Here is a 16178-nt window from a genome sequence, read left to right as displayed (position 1 = left end):
AGTAATATAAAATATATTGAACTAACACGTACATTCATCATAATGCAGCCTTGCGATTTTTCGTTTATAAACATAGCATTATTTAGGGCCAATATTTTACAAAGGCTGCTTGGAGAAATCAAGTATACCCATTAGGAGAAAAACGACTCCTTTACTCAAGAAAAATTTAAGAAACTAGAACAGACACAAATTAAACAGTGACATTCATAACAAAATAATATTCAAAATTGATTAGAGTAACACCTTTTTAAGTAATCATTTAAAGTTTTAAATCACTACACTTTTTTCAACAATTATTTTGTGTATGAAATTGTGTATCGGAAAATGCCGGGTACATGAAATAAGCTAGTCCTATAAAAACAACACAGATATTGGGTAAAATACTCATTAAATAAAGTACTGTAAATGTGTAGTTTCACGCGCTAGTTTCAGGTCTTTTCTTTTTATAGCCTTTATCGGGTTATATCCCAACTACCCGTATTTTTGTGCAGAATTTTTTTCGCTATCAGGTACACTTAAAATTATAGCATAATAATGTCAGTTTAATTTAAAAAGAGAACTGAAAAATACAAAGATATTTAGGGAAAAAGCGACTTCCGGCCCAATACTTTTTAATAAAAGAAACGAAACGGACTAGTCCAACAAACCCTATTGGTAAAAATATTTCAAACCGCAATAATTATTTTTTGTGTGTAAAACATTTACATACTTAATTATATGAGTGGTCGAAATAAAGTTGCACTTTGCGTTTATTATAAACTTTAAAAAAAAAAAATTTTTACAAATATTTTACTTGTTAAAACTTGTGTTTCTTAAGAAATTGGTAAAAATGATTATTTTTTTCTAATTTTAAGCAAAGTTTCCTAACACTAATCTCTTAAGAATAACAACAAAAAAAAACATCAATTATTTTTTTTATTATTATTATTTTCATTATTATCAATGTGACATAATGGGGAACTAACTATTTTTGATTACTTATATAGTTAGGAGTGATTCCCCTTATGTAGTTTATAAAAGGCCTTGCAAACTGTGCTTAGTTGCCACTTGCTCCTGAGTTACCAGCTTGACCACTTGACCTGTGTTGTGAATAGTATTTTTTGTCTGTTAGTGATCGTGTGTCATGGGGTACTCGGAGAAGTGTGCCCTGCTCAGGAGATCTTTGGGCTAAGTATATCTTTAGTATGATTGCATTTTGTGTAATGTATACTTATTAGTAGATATAGCCTCAAATGATTTCCAGGCAGTATATTTTTACCCTGATGTTCTGCATCCTGGGGTACTCCCAAACGTGACATATTTTTGTAACCTTTTTCTGAGGGATTCAACCTGTATTGAATCATCAGATGGACTTAACATATTTGTATAGCCTTGTCTCTAAGGTATTCAATCTGTATTGAATCATCAGATGGGCTTTACCAAACGGATGTCTATAGGTGGGATTCTATGAAGCTTGTAGGTTCATAGGTTTCCCTGAAGCCTATAGTTCATCATGACCCTTTTGTTGTTTTTTTTTTTTGCTAAAAGTGGCTAGTGTCAGCCTGAAGCCTGTAACCCCAGAATGGTCAAAAGTGGTCATGTGTTGACCTGAGGCCTGTGACCTTTATTTTTGATAACCAGAATGTGACGATAATGTAACATATGACTAGGGCTGTGTGTCATACAACCAAATACTCTCTTCCGACTAAGTTTGATTCTGGATATTTTATTAGGAACAAACGGTTGAGTGTAAATATTTTGTTTAGTATACTTGTTTTATTTGATAGGAATATGTGTGTACACAACTATGTTCCCCGTCATTGCGTTATTATAATTTTGCTTTATTTTGTATGTGCATTGCATTATTTTATGTCGATGACATAACTTCATAAAGTATTGAAACCATAGTGATCTCTTCCTTTATTATATTTGATTTGGTTCTATTTTACCCATTTCTGAAACATAGTAATGAATGTAAAAAAAACCTAGTGAATCTAATTGCTATGTAAGAGCTTAGTTCACCGTGCCATAAAGAGCGTATGTGAAATGGATTATTTTACATGTTCAATTTATCTATCATAATGTACATTATGCCTCACACCTTTGTGAACTTATGGTTCCATGGGTATTATGGTTTTGATTAATCATATCAAACCCTTATCATTGCAGCTCGATTCCTAGAATTTTACTTTCATCTTATCCTTAGCTTTAGTGTACTATGCTCAGTCTCCACTTTATTATAACTCATTATTTATCGACGTAAACATATTTGATGGCTGAATCTTGACTAGTATCATCCTGCATTGTATGATAACACGTGTATTGTTGTTATGTCCCTTATGTTTTGTTTATCATTGAGTGTTATGTGATTTGAGAATCCATGCCTAATTGTTTAATTTGCCTTTTTGGGATTGATTCCAATGCATGCATCTAAATGATTGCAAAGGCGTATGAGAATCCCTACTCAGTGACCGGAGACTACCACACCAGACACCCCAGCATTACTTGTCAGCAAAATGGTATTGCCTACTGTTCCTGGCCATAGAATATTAAGATAAGATAATTTTATTGATCCAATCAAATGGAAACTCAGTTTGATTACAATTAACAATATCAGCCCAGTGTCCACAGTGCTGACTGCCCAGTAAAATCTGCCCATTATCCAGCCCAAGCTGTCCACTGCCCTATAGCTTCTGCCCACTGCCGACTGCTAAGAGCAACCTTTGGTACAGAAAATAAATTGGTGTAAGTTAGCAAGGTCATCTACGAGCTAGAGACCTTAGCTGAGGGATCAATACTGAAGTCTAACCTAGAGACAGCTTGCCTACAGCATGGAGGACATACCGAGCCAACGTCCTTAGACAGAGCCTGATGACCCATCCTTCCAGCTAAGAAATATACGTAGTCAAGACATAGGAACTCTCTCATTCACTTAATAATTAACCATCTGTGATAAGCAATTATTTATACATTAATGCATTTATTTCATTTCTCGGTTATATTTTTTTCTTAATTATATTATCTTTTGTAAAATTATATTCATAAATCATTTTTATTTATACATTTAATACACTGGTCTGTTCATACTGTTAGTTGCGGTGTGTATATTAAAATATCTTGTAGGCCTATATGTGAGCGGGATGAATAAAGTCAATTACAACTAGACTTTAATAAACGAGCCAACAATAATCATTAAATCATCTCGTCACACTAACAATACTTTAACTAATTAAGACATTACCTATCAATTGATTCTTTAGCGGTAATGATTTTGTTAATATCCAAAGGTGATATGAGATGTGCATTATAAAGAACTTTGGATGTAAATGGGAGATGTTTCCCTTAGATAAACTTTTCTAATGTATTATTTAAACATGGTATGACATTGTTTTCTACAGCCTTTCAGCCAAACACGATGGGGATGGCAACTCATGCTTTAAGTATAACAGATACATTATGTATTCTGGTGAATTAAGGATGGAAGCTCCGGAAACAATATATAATTCATGGCAATTCTCTTCCTGTAGCGTCAATTACTTTACAACCTTTTTGACTAAGTTTGATAGCAGCAGGTTGGTTACTTGATCATTATTGTAAGATTTTTTAGCGGCCGCTTGGAGAAAGAAAAAGCCATATTCTTATTACTTTTGTGTTATCTGTGCATCTGTTAGGCTTGGTAATTATTACACATCGGGCTTCTGAAAACAAACATGTGAGGGTAAAGTTTAGAAAGTAAAAAAAAAAGTTTTTCTTGGGTGTGGGTTTCAGTTTTAGTGCAAAACTAAAGAAATAGCATTCATTTTGTAAACCAGAACGGACTGGACGTGGGAAATTGGGCGAATGTCCTGTTCGCAGCATCCAATGGGTATGTGGAGAGGGGGCGCAGAATGGTTCACTTTAAATTAATGTACGCCTGAAAACTATTTAATAATCTTCTATGCTACGTATCTGTGTGTGTGTGTGTGGGGGGGGTCGTTAATAAAAATAGCCGTTTGATCGACTTCCAGCCCCTCCCTCACTTTTTTTTTCACTTCTGTGCAAGATTTTTGACTCCTCTCCACCAGAAGTTAATAACATCAGCGTATCAAAAGGAACTTGTCTGTCACAAATTCACAATGACCAATCTTTTTTTTCTCAATTTTAACTTCCTGTGTGCTGCTTTTCAAGTAGTTAGAAGTATAATGTATACATTAAAGTGACATTTTTAAATAACATCATATTTAAATCTTTATGAATATTTATTTTCTATAAGCTTCAAATGACAAAAGAAATTGAAGCCAAAATTTAATTCAAGTTTTACGTATATTATATTGTTGAGTAACTTTTATTCAATTTAAGCTATCGATATGACTGTCTAGCTTACGCTATCGAAGCTTCAGATGACATTCCAGATGTATCTAATAAACTATTGGGTCAGATAATAAAACCTAATCAACAGTGTCAACTATATTTCGGAAAGGCTTCCTACTATTGCAAGGTAAGTGGAACTATTACTGAATTTGTAAAAATCAGGAGGTTGATGTGGACATTATAGAAGCACTATTTAAAATTCGGAAACTTATATCGCATGGGTGACGACCATAGGCCTAGGTAATCTTTTTTTTTTTTTGGCAAGCGAGCTTGAAGGAGGACTTCGTAACAGTGGTGCCCCCACCCCCAACTGTAAATACTGAAAGGTTAACTCAGGCACACTATCGCCTTCACTGGCATAGAGAAAAGTAGCTGGCGGCAGATGGCCTCTAAACGAGACAAGTGAAGAACTCTCACCAAGGTCAAAGGGCACACACTTAAGGATCAGAGAAACGCTATTAGAGTAGAAAGTCACAGAAACCGTCAAAGAAAACTTAAATGAACTCACTGTGGACAACTTTTGTCAACGTCTTTATCTACAGTCACAGTTAAGGTGGGAAATATGCAGGTAACAAATATCTATCTATCTATCTATCTTGAGCGATTTCACCGAATATGATTGTGCTCCATCATGGACATACGGTGGCTTGACCGCACTATGAACCGCGATGTCCTTGCGAACGCTGGTTTGGACAGTATAGAGGGACTTCTTATAATCCAACAGTTATTCTAGACAGGGCAAGTATCCCGTATGGGAAACGAACGTATTCCAAAGGCTGTCTTTTTTGGTCAGCTAAAAGGTGGTCGACGTAACAGAAGCGCCCCACGGCAACGCTTCAAAGACTAGCTTAGACGTCAACTTTCCTTAACTGACATAGAAGGGAGCACCGGGTTGCTTTTGGCCTCAGAACTGGACAGCTGGAGGTCACTCAAGAATATATATATATATATATATATATATATTGTGATGTTGCTTATTCAGGCTGTCTTGAAGTCAACCAATTACTCAGCAAGCGTTTGAGTATAATTGTTCGGGTGTATTACGTGTAGTTGACCAACAAGTCAGACAAAAATAAGTACATCAGTTTTTAACAAGTGAAGAGATGTAGTCAAACGATGATGAACAAGTTCACATAGATTTATTCTGATAAAAAGGCCACAGTAGAAGTCTCTGTCACTAAACACGTCGTTACCCTGGAGTGTTCTATCGCTAACTGATTTTCCGGTCTCTAACCCAACATATCCCAAACGTCACTAGTCCCGTTCAATATGCGTCTACTATGGTGCGTCGCTAAATAACTAAAATAACTAACCTATATAAATAAGGTGTCTAACAGATTCCTCCCCCCCTTGAAAAAAAAATATGTCAATATTTTTCCACTACTGTCAAGTCTTACAAGGGCATTTTCAATTTAAGGGGAAGACCACAAACATAAAATCTTGATCTCTTCATCTTGACATCTTCATCTTGACAGTTCCTCATATTCATGTCAATGTTCATAACAGTTCATAACATTCCAAAATCATCTTCATTAGTACACAGTTCATCATAAAAGAAAATGTGGCATCTTATGGGCACGTCACACGTCACAAGTGTTCTTCACTGGCAGTAATCTGATAAAATACAATATTTCAAAAAACAATTATAGACTTTATTTACACATTCAATAAATTTTTTTTTTATACCACCCTTTTATATGCTTTTGTCCATTTTTCTTTTATACTCACCCTTTTCCATAGAACTAACTTTCGTCAATGATATATGAAATGATTCACACAAAAAAAAATATCCATACTTACTTTTAAATGCTTAACATCAAATTTACTTATCTCCCTTTTCCATAACATATAAATGGTGCCAATATATTAATATATATTACATAATCACTATAATCATAGTTTATTTACAAAATTATTTCATTTCAATGTCATTCTAGACAATAGATCAGCTACAATATTCACAGATCCACTAATAGCTTTCACTTCAAATTTATACTCCTGTAGTGCTAAGAACCATCTATAAACATGACTGTTTTTCATGCTCTTTTGCTGTATATACTGAATAGGTTTATGATCAGTTAATAATATGAATTTCCTTCCTATTAAATAGCTCTCTAGCTTAGTAATTACCCATATTACAGCTAAGGCTTCTCTTTCAATGACACTATATTTTTTCTCTGCCTCTGACAATTTTCTGCTTACATATAATATAGGATGTAAGTTATCATAGTTCTGCATTAAACAACCACCAATAGCATTACCAGATGCATCAGTTGTGATAAAATATTTTGTCCTTATCGGGTAGTCTTAATATTAATTCATGACTAAAAACATTTTTAATTCTGTCAATAGCTTTCACACATTCCTCATTACAAACTACTTTTTGAGGTTTTCCTTTTTTAAGTAAGTCATTTAATGGATTCACTATTTCTGCTAAGTTCTTTATAAACTTTCTGTAATAATTTACTATTCCCAATATGCTTTTAATTTGTCTTTTTGTTGTAGGTATTTCAATATTAAGTACTTTCTTTATGTTATCTTCAATAGGGCTAATCATGTTGTTATTTACTTTATGTCCTAAGAAAATTATTTCCTCCAATCCTATTTCTACTTTTTCTGCTTGAATTGTAAGTCCACTTTCTTTTATTATTTTGAACACTTCTTTTACATCTACCAAATGTTCCTCCCAACTATTATTAAAAATACATATGTCATCCAAATAGCAAATAACATTTTCTTTGTTTCCAATTATCATGTTCATCATTCTATTAAATGTGGCAGGTGCATTTACTAATCCAAAACTCATATAATTCCATTGAAAAATACCATATGGTGTTACAAATGCTGTGTAAGGTTTTGCATTTTCTGTTAAAGGTATTTGCCAATAACCTTTAGTTAAATCTAATTTAGTAAAAAATTTTGCTCCATTTAATTTATGTAAAATATCCTCTATATTTGGCATTGGATATGGGTCAAATTCTGTGATGTTGTTAAGTTTCCTATAATCAATACATAACCTTATATCTCCATTCTTCTTTTTGGCTATCACAATCGGTGAAGCATAAGGAGATGTTGATGGCTCAATTATACCTGATTCTAGTAAATTGTCTATTTCTTTCTTTACTTTGTCTTGTAAATGTAGCGGTATTCTATATGGCTTAAGCTTGATAGGTTTTGGATCTGTTACTTTAATGTCATGTTTAATAATATTAGTTTTTCCTGGTATACTGGAAAAAATTTCTTTGTATTCCTGTATTATTTTAGTTATATCTTTTGACTTTTCCTTAGTTAAATTATTAAGATTAATCTTTTGCCAAGTTTGATTCTCTTTTGTTTCTATTACAGGTATTTCCTTAATATCATTTTCATTATGATTTTCATTTGTTATTATCATCAAGCATTCTTCTCTTTCTGAAAATGTATTTTCTATTTCCTCCTGAATGTTTTGTATTAACTCATCTTCTCTATCATGATACAGTTTCAAATTATTTATGTGATATGTTTTAATTTTCCCATTTATTTCAATTTGATAATTCACATCACTAATTTGTTTTATCACCTTAAATGGACCTTTCCATTGTTTACCAATTTTATTTTTCAGGTCATTTATCAATATTAATACATTGTTTCCTACTTCTAGTGTTTTCAATTGTCTTTTCTTATTTAGATTCTCATGAGCACTTTGTTTGTACTTCTTATTGTTGTTATATGCTTGAGTCCATATTTCTTTCAATTCTGTTGTGATTGTTGTTTCACTGTCATTATTTAATTTATTCTCATTGTCTATTAGATTTTCTTTAAAAACATCTAATTCATCTCTGGGTTTTCTTCCATGTATTATTTCATATGGTGAAAATTGTGTTGCTTCATGGATGTTGTTTCTATGAGCAAATAGTACATAGTTAATGTAATGATCCCACTTGTTCTGATTATTCTGAATTATCTTTGTTAGTGATCTTTTTAATGAACCACCATATCGTTCACATAACCCGTTACTCTCTGGGTGGTAAACCGAAGAGTATATGTGTTGTATATTGTATTGTTTAGTCCATTTCTTAAATTGTTCTGACTTAAACTGAGATCCCTGATCACTCAATATAATTTTAGGTATACCATGTCTTGTAATTACTTTTTGAGTTATGGCATTAATGATATTCTCTGCACTTGTATTTGATAATGGGATTGCCTCTGGGTATCTACTAAACATGTCTATTACTGTTAGAATGTATTTGTTATTATTTTCAGTTTGAATTAAAGGACCTATTAAATCAATAGATACTTTCTGAAATGGTGCTGTAGGTTCATCCATTTCTTGAATAGGTGCTTTATTCACTAGACTTTTGTTAGATCTCTTTTGACATATGTCACATGAGTTTATGTATTTATTGATTGTTGCTTTCATTTTGGGCCAAAATACTTGTTTTGACAAATTCCTATAACATTTCTTTACTCCCCTATGTGCTGCTAAATTATTATCATGTGTCATGATTAAAACATCTTTCCAATATTTCTGTGGTAAGACAAGTTGTTTTATTTTCTTGTTATCATTACTTGTTTGTCTAAATAATATTTTATTCTCTATACAAAATTTCTCCATTGGATTATTATTGTTTTTATCTGATATTCTTGAATAAATTTTCCCAATAATATTATCATTCATTTGTTCTAATGCAAATGTGGGTGTTGTTTCTTTTTCACTTTGAGATATTTGTGTTTCAAGACTATTTTGTGTTTCATTTTCTATCTCTTTTTCCTTAACATCTGTATTTTCTATTTGTATTACATTACTGGTTTCTTTTTCTTTATCATTACTAATTACATTTATTGTATTTTCCTGTTTCTCATCTTGTTTATCCATTGATCTTGTTATTACCATACTTGTTATATTTTGTGTTTCTATGTTTTCATGATTTTGTCTTATGTTTTTGTATTTGTTTTGCCAGTCTTCTAATTCTTTTCTTGAACATTCTTTAACTCCTTTTATGTTTCCTACTAACATATCATATCTCATTTCTGGTATTGCAATGCCATCACAATAACCAGTGAAAAATGGAGTTTCAATGTACACCCTTATAGCTTTAAATTCCCTTACAGTGCCATCTTCTAATTCTACTTTCCTAGTAAACCCTTTATACCAATGAGGTTTGACAAATTTAGTTTTTACTGCCAAAGTGTTACAACCTGAATCCCTGATTAATTCCACCGGAATTCTATCTACAAACCCTGGGTACACTGCAAAATTGTTCCTATTTCCTTCCATGAAATATATCCTATCTGTACCTTTATTTTTGTATTCCCTACTGTAACTCCTATTTCTATAATTTCCCCTGTCATTCCTATCTCTACTCCTATAGCTACTGTTATTTTGTTCATTGTATCTATTTCTACTTCCAGACCTACTATTCCCTCTTCTACAGTTAGCTGCTATATGACCTTTTCCTTGACATTTAAAACAGGTTATTTCACTATATTTTCTATTTCCACTACTTGATCTGTTTCTATTTCTACTTCTATCAACATTTTCTTTGGTGTATCCTATTAAATCTACTTTGCTCTTATCCCTATCAGAAAATGGTTTATTTGGATATGCATTTTTGTATACTCTCATTATTTCTGTTATTTCATCTATAGTTTTTGGGTTTCTTTCTCTAATAAAAGATTGTAATTGAGGATCACATTTATTTACAAAGTTGTCCACTAAAATAAAATTTTTTAATCCCTCATAAGAGTTTGTCACTTTTTCTAATTTTACCCACTTATTGAAAAAATCCTTTTCCATATTAATGGTAGTTTGGGGTTCTATTCCTAATGATGGTATATTGTCAAAGTATTTCTTTCTAAAAGTTGTAGCATTATGACCATAGGCATTCAATAACTCTCTTTTTAAAACCTGATAGCTATCATCAATATGATGGTCATGATTTTGGCATATTGTTAGAGCTTGACCATGAACAAAGTCTATCAGTATTTCAGACAATTCTTCTTCAGGCATATTAAATGTAGACATTTTTGCCTCATATCTTTTCAGGAAATCACCAATGTCATCCTTCTGTTCATCAAAACTTTGTATTTTTCTCTTTAGCCATGTTTGTGAATTAGGGTTGTCTCTTTGACTGGTATAATTATTTGAGTTATTTGTGTTATTTCCTTGTTCAGTTTGGGCTCTGGCTTGTGCTGCATCCAATCTCATCTTCTCCATTTTAGCTTCATGTTCTCGGTCCTCTTTTTGCTTCTCATATTCTTCCTTTCTGATCCTATCTTGTCTCTCTATCTCTTGTCTTTGACGTTCTTCTTGTCTTTCTATCTCTTGTCTTTGACGTTCCGTTTCCTCCTTCACAACTTGCTGTACATAAGCTGCTAAGTCCTTTCCTTTTAACTCCATGGCCTTTCCATCCTGCATAGCTGTTTCCTTAACCTCCTTAAGGTCCACATATGATGATGTAGCCATTGTGTTTTATATTTTATATATATTTTTACTTAGCCTATATTGGTTATGGCTATACTTTAAACTTATTTTATATTTAGGTTTTTACACACTTTTATACAAGTTTTAAGTGTTATGTCTCTATCTATAGATTTAGTAAATGTATAAATCTAGTCTGAGTTATTATGGTTATATTCAAATCTGTATATTAGGTCCAGTATTACACACAAATTTAAATCTAGTATATTATAGTATGTATAATAATACTATTTAGATCTATAGTTATCAAGAGCACTATGACTTTTAGATCTAGTATGAATAACTATGATCAATTTTAAAATCTGGTATGACTGAAGTCACAGTGAAGTGTTTAGAGTAAATTCAAAGACTGTCTAGAGTCTAGATCTAGAGTAGATTATGGTTCTATTTAACCATACGAAACAAATATGTGTATACAGTGTCAAATATATCTTCAACAAGATATATATATATCTAGAATGTACTACCTTCATTCATCTTCCAATTAATAATATTTCAAATTAGAGTCTAGATGATTTAATTGTACCAAAGCGATATACAACAATTTGCAGATCTAAATTTAGCCAGACGATAGTGTTTGACTACATAGCCAGTTTCGGCATTATTCTCATGGCAAAATCATATTTGATTTTAACCGCTCAAACTAAAATTATTTTAGTCTGATTCACAGTAAAAGAATCCTACCCGCACTTTCTATCATTAAGTGAAAAAAAATTACAGATCTAATTAAATTAATAAAAAAATAAATAATTTAAAATAATATAAACAAATGAAATAATTAAATGAGACTATCGCTATGGGTTGGGATATGACAATATGGCACACAATGATGACGTCACGAAGTAACCAGGCAACAACGGATATGACGTTTACACAAACAAAACAAATTACAACTCTAAACGTATAATATAGCTTTTCATCTAAATTATGTCTTTACCCCGAACGGGTTTAAGGCTTCAGCACCACCTGAATTTACTCAGGCTAACATACCAAATTTAGACAAAATCTATTTCTAAGGGCAATCTAAACATATACTAATAAGAACAAGATTACAAAGAGAGTTTGTGTTACACAAACTCAGAGGCGGCCCCCGTCGAAGTCGGATCCCTGTCGGATCTGCATATTCGCAAATAATATTCAAGAGGTGATTTAATTTTGATGTAAAATGTTTTACACGTTTCGGATGTTCCTTCAGAGTTGAAGATAATTACTTCCTAGTCCAAACCTCCAGCAGGACGACGGGGGATGGGAGCGGGCAGGGTTTGAACCCTGGGCCATCCATAAATCTGAACGACAGTCCAGCGCGCAAACCGCACGACCAGGCAGCCATCCGATGGTCAAAAGTAATAATGTTTCAAAGATTCATTTGCCGTAAATTTAAATTTAAATTTAATAAAAAAAATAGTAGATTAGTTTTAGTATATTAAAACATTACAATATTGATCAAAACGTTTGGAAATGAAAATCTACACTTTTTTTTTACACTTTAAGTTTAGAAATTGAAATTCTACACCTTAATCTAGTCTATTTTAGTCTAAACTAGATCTAGAAATTCTAGATCTAGACTCTAAAATAATTTTAATTAGAATATAAATCCAGATCTAGATATACTGTAATAAAAATCTAGATCTAGTTTAAAAAATCTAGATTAGATCTAAATCAAGATATCATTCCTTTTTTAAACGCGAGTCACATAACGAGGCTTAATAAACATTACTATACCGAGTTCTTTTTTCATTTCATTTGAAGAATTAATTCCATATAACGTCAGAGGGAAAAAAAACACTACGTCAGACGGCCTAGCTAGACTAAAAATCGCCTTCATCTATAAGAGCCTTTTATCGAGTGTTCATAGACTTTGGTGCACCGAGTGCGTTCTTTAAGCATTTCATTTAAAGAATTCATTCCATATGACGTCAAAGGAAAAAAAAACACTACGTCACACGGCCTAGCTAGAATAAAAATCGCCTTCATCATTACGAGCCTTTTATCGAGTGTACATAGACATTGGTGCACCGAGTGCGTTCTTTTAGCATTTCATTTAAAGAATTCATTCCATATGACGTCAAAGGAAAAAAAACACTACGTCACAAGGCCTAGCTAGACTAAAAATCACCTTTATCAACACGAGCCATTTCTCGAGTGTTCATAGACATTGGTGCACCGAGTGCGTTCTTTTAGCATTTCATTTAAAGAATTCATTCCATGTGACGTCAAAGGAAAAAAAAACACTACGTCACACGGCTTAGTTAGACTAAAATATGTTTTCATTAATACAAGCAATTTTTTCGAGGGTTAATAGACATTGGTGCACCGAGTGCGTTCTTTTAACATTACATTTAAAGAGTCCATTCATATGACGTCAAAGTAAAAAAATTCCATTACCTCACAATAGGCTAGTACCGGTACCATAAAAAAAAATGTCTTTATTTACAAGAGATATTTAACGAGGGTTCATAGACATTGGTGCACTGAGTTCTAATAGATATTATTTAAAAAGGATCAAAGCCACATTGTTTTTGCGTTTTGTCTGTCAGTCGGTCTGTCCGTTATCTTGATATAAAAAAAACAGCTAAAAGTTATTAAAAATTGATTAACCTTTATTTTACGTTTCAAAACATCGCAATAATTTTTAGGTATGAACACAATTGAAAAATTTATATAATAGATTGTTCCGGATGTTTGTATAAATAGTAAAAGAAAAAGAGAATTTCAGATAAATGTAATACCGTTAATTAAATTTTTTGGATGGTCTCGTATAAAAATTAGATGTACTACAGCCACGTGGAGAGATTTTCATACCTTACTTTGGTGTTTGGATTCTGTTTTCCTTAAAAATCGGAACATAATATTAGATTTTTTAATATTTTAGGTAGAAAGTTAAATGTACTGTAAGAGAGTAGTGAGTTAAAATATTTTTCATAAAAATCCGTAAAAACATTATTTCGTAAATGAGAAGATTATTTGTTTATTAATTAGAAGAGGGAGTTCAAACAATTATTTGGCGTTAGTAGATTTTTAAATAAATTCGGAAATTTCTGGCGACGATTTGTAAGAAACAAAATCCGGAACTTTCTTTATCGATTACAAAACTTCTATGTTATGTTTTACAAGAAAATTAAATGTCTAAAAAGTAATTTTCAGTAATCAATTCTAGTAAATTACTTTTTTTAAAAGCCTTATGCGATTTCAAACAATCATTAGGCATAATTCATGTTTTATAAAACAATATCCGGAACATTTTTACAATTAATGAAATATAAGTCAGTATAGAGATTATGATTTAGCATTAATATGCTATTTACATAAAAAACGGAACAACATATTATTGATAATGTGTTTTTGCAACGTTTAAGCATGGAAATGGAATGTAATATAAGTTAGAAGAGCAAACAAACATTTGTTGGCGTTGATTAGTTTTGCACAAAAAAATCCGGAACAATTAATTTTAGATACTTAAAACTATTGAGATGTTATGGGAGGAACATTAAAGGGTAAATCAGATTTTCAATAGCTTTTAGAGTTCTAGTTTTTTAAATCTAATCGTGACGGACAGACCGACCAACAGACAAAACGCACAAAAATAAGCTTCTTTTATTCGGATGGGGGCACTAAACAAAAAATAAATAAAATCTGATTTTTAAAAAAAGTTTAAGGAATTGGTTTAGCACCTGATCATGTTGCGACGTTACGCTACTGCACGAAAATCGCTGCATAAAAAGTCCATTTAAAAAAATGTGCGTGATATTTACATACAAAGTGCATTATTAGCCTTTATAAACAAACAGAAATGTTTTCTTTTAATTTTAGCAGCTAGTTGACCAGAAAAAACGTCTTTAACTATTATTTATATTTGTTGTAAACATTTCCTGTACATTTTAAAAATATATTTGACTTAGTGATACTAAAAATACACAAAAATTGTCCATCATTGTTAGCATATTGTAACATTGCCTCCCTTACATTTACGTAATTGTTTTAGAATTGGTGTATTTTTATGAAAAAATCGCTTGCATAATTAATTTTATAAATTAAACGGTTTGCTTTTAGAAAACCAAAAGTAGCCGTTGCACCTAAACTTTTCAAGCCGGATTTAATGATGAAATAATATTTTTCATATCTCTTCTAGTTTTCGAGATCTGAGTGTGACAGACGGACAGACGGACAGACGGACAGACGGACAGACGGACAGACGGACATTTTGCACAAACCTAATAGCGGCTTTTTCCCCTTACGGGGGCCGCTAAAAATGGCACTTAGCTTTTGATAAGAAAGATCCCTTTGTTCGGACTCCCGAATATGCTAGATCACAACAAATTCCACTGCCTCTCTTCCAGTTCTGACTCTGTTCTCCGGTGCTACCAGTATCCCACGTAATGCCACAGATGTCCTGATATGCCACAGCAAAATGTTCCAGTTTCTTTGACGACTGTTGATGACCGTATGTGTAGTTCCGACGACTTTGTGTACACAGTTACTGACGAATAGGTTAACGGTTCTTCTGGCGATGACTTGACTTGTGTAGACGACTACTGACAAATAACAGTCTCTTGACGGCAACTTGATCTGGACGACTGACGAATAACGAATTTCTTGACGATGACTTGATCTGGGCTGACGAATAACGGCTTTCTTGACGATGACTTGATCTGGGCTGACGAATAACGACTTTCTTGACGATGACTTGATCTGGGCTGACGAATAACGGTTCTCTAAAATAGTTCACTGCTTCTGCTGCTACTCTGGTAGTACGACGAAGTTTGCTGTTGTACTCTGCTTCACTAGACCAAACTGTCCAATGTAGACTAGGTGAGACCAAGGTCACCTCCGACGACGTTCCGTTAGACGATTAACGGTTTTCAACGAAATTAAGTGGATGTAGCTGTTTCCACAACTTCAATATCAGCACGTCTAGATATCGTCTAGACCAACGAATACTAAATAAATCAATGTTCAGTACTGTTAAATATTACTTCACTAACCTTCCAAAGGTTAAACACAGTGACCGTTATAAAAGTGGCAAGCAACCGGTTCAATGAGCAAACTGCTCCACAAGAATCTCTCCAAGGGTAAGACGACAGAGCGATTTCGATTTAGTTAGCTACCAAACTTGTAGTACTCACAATACTTCTGACAGCGGGCAAACTGTCCTTCTCGAAACTGACGAGGTAAAACTTGATACTCGATGTGGCTCCTATGACGAAGAAAAAATATGTCCAACAGGTTCACTAACGATCTCTCACCCGTTATGAATGAACGGTTTCTCTGGTTGTAGGTCGATTCAGCATATGAAGATCAGGCTTTGATAATATACTGGTTAAGCAGACCAGACGTTGCGATGATTACGGTCCTGACGAAGGTCACCCTGAGTTAACGGCTCGTTGAA

At 32.9% G+C, this 16178-nt stretch overlaps 1 protein-coding gene and 1 long non-coding RNA gene across 5 annotated transcripts in view; one reads left to right on the top strand and one right to left on the bottom strand.

The window, feature by feature from the left end:
- The window catches only part of LOC106078253 (uncharacterized), a 115174-nt gene that overhangs the window by 30660 nt on the left and 68336 nt on the right, over nt 1–16178 (top strand). For all 4 annotated transcript variants that reach the window (XM_056031563.1, XM_056031564.1, XM_056031562.1 and 1 more), the window contains exons 10-11: nt 3378–3551; nt 4318–4456. In XM_056031563.1, coding sequence (XP_055887538.1) covers nt 3378–3551; nt 4318–4456 — 313 coding nt within the window. The remainder of the gene's footprint in view (nt 1–3377; nt 3552–4317; nt 4457–16178) is intronic.
- LOC129926606 (uncharacterized) lies at nt 5452–11830 on the bottom strand. The gene is made up of 2 exons (XR_008778311.1): nt 11260–11830; nt 5452–5943 (listed from the first exon to the last, which is right to left on the bottom strand). It is a non-coding gene; the product is annotated as an uncharacterized LOC129926606 (long non-coding RNA).

The sequence above is a fragment of the Biomphalaria glabrata genome, chromosome 6 (assembly GCF_947242115.1).
Source record: "Biomphalaria glabrata chromosome 6, xgBioGlab47.1, whole genome shotgun sequence".
NCBI lineage: Eukaryota > Metazoa > Mollusca > Gastropoda > Planorbidae > Biomphalaria > Biomphalaria glabrata.
This window is presented reverse-complemented; position numbering and strand designations above follow the sequence as displayed.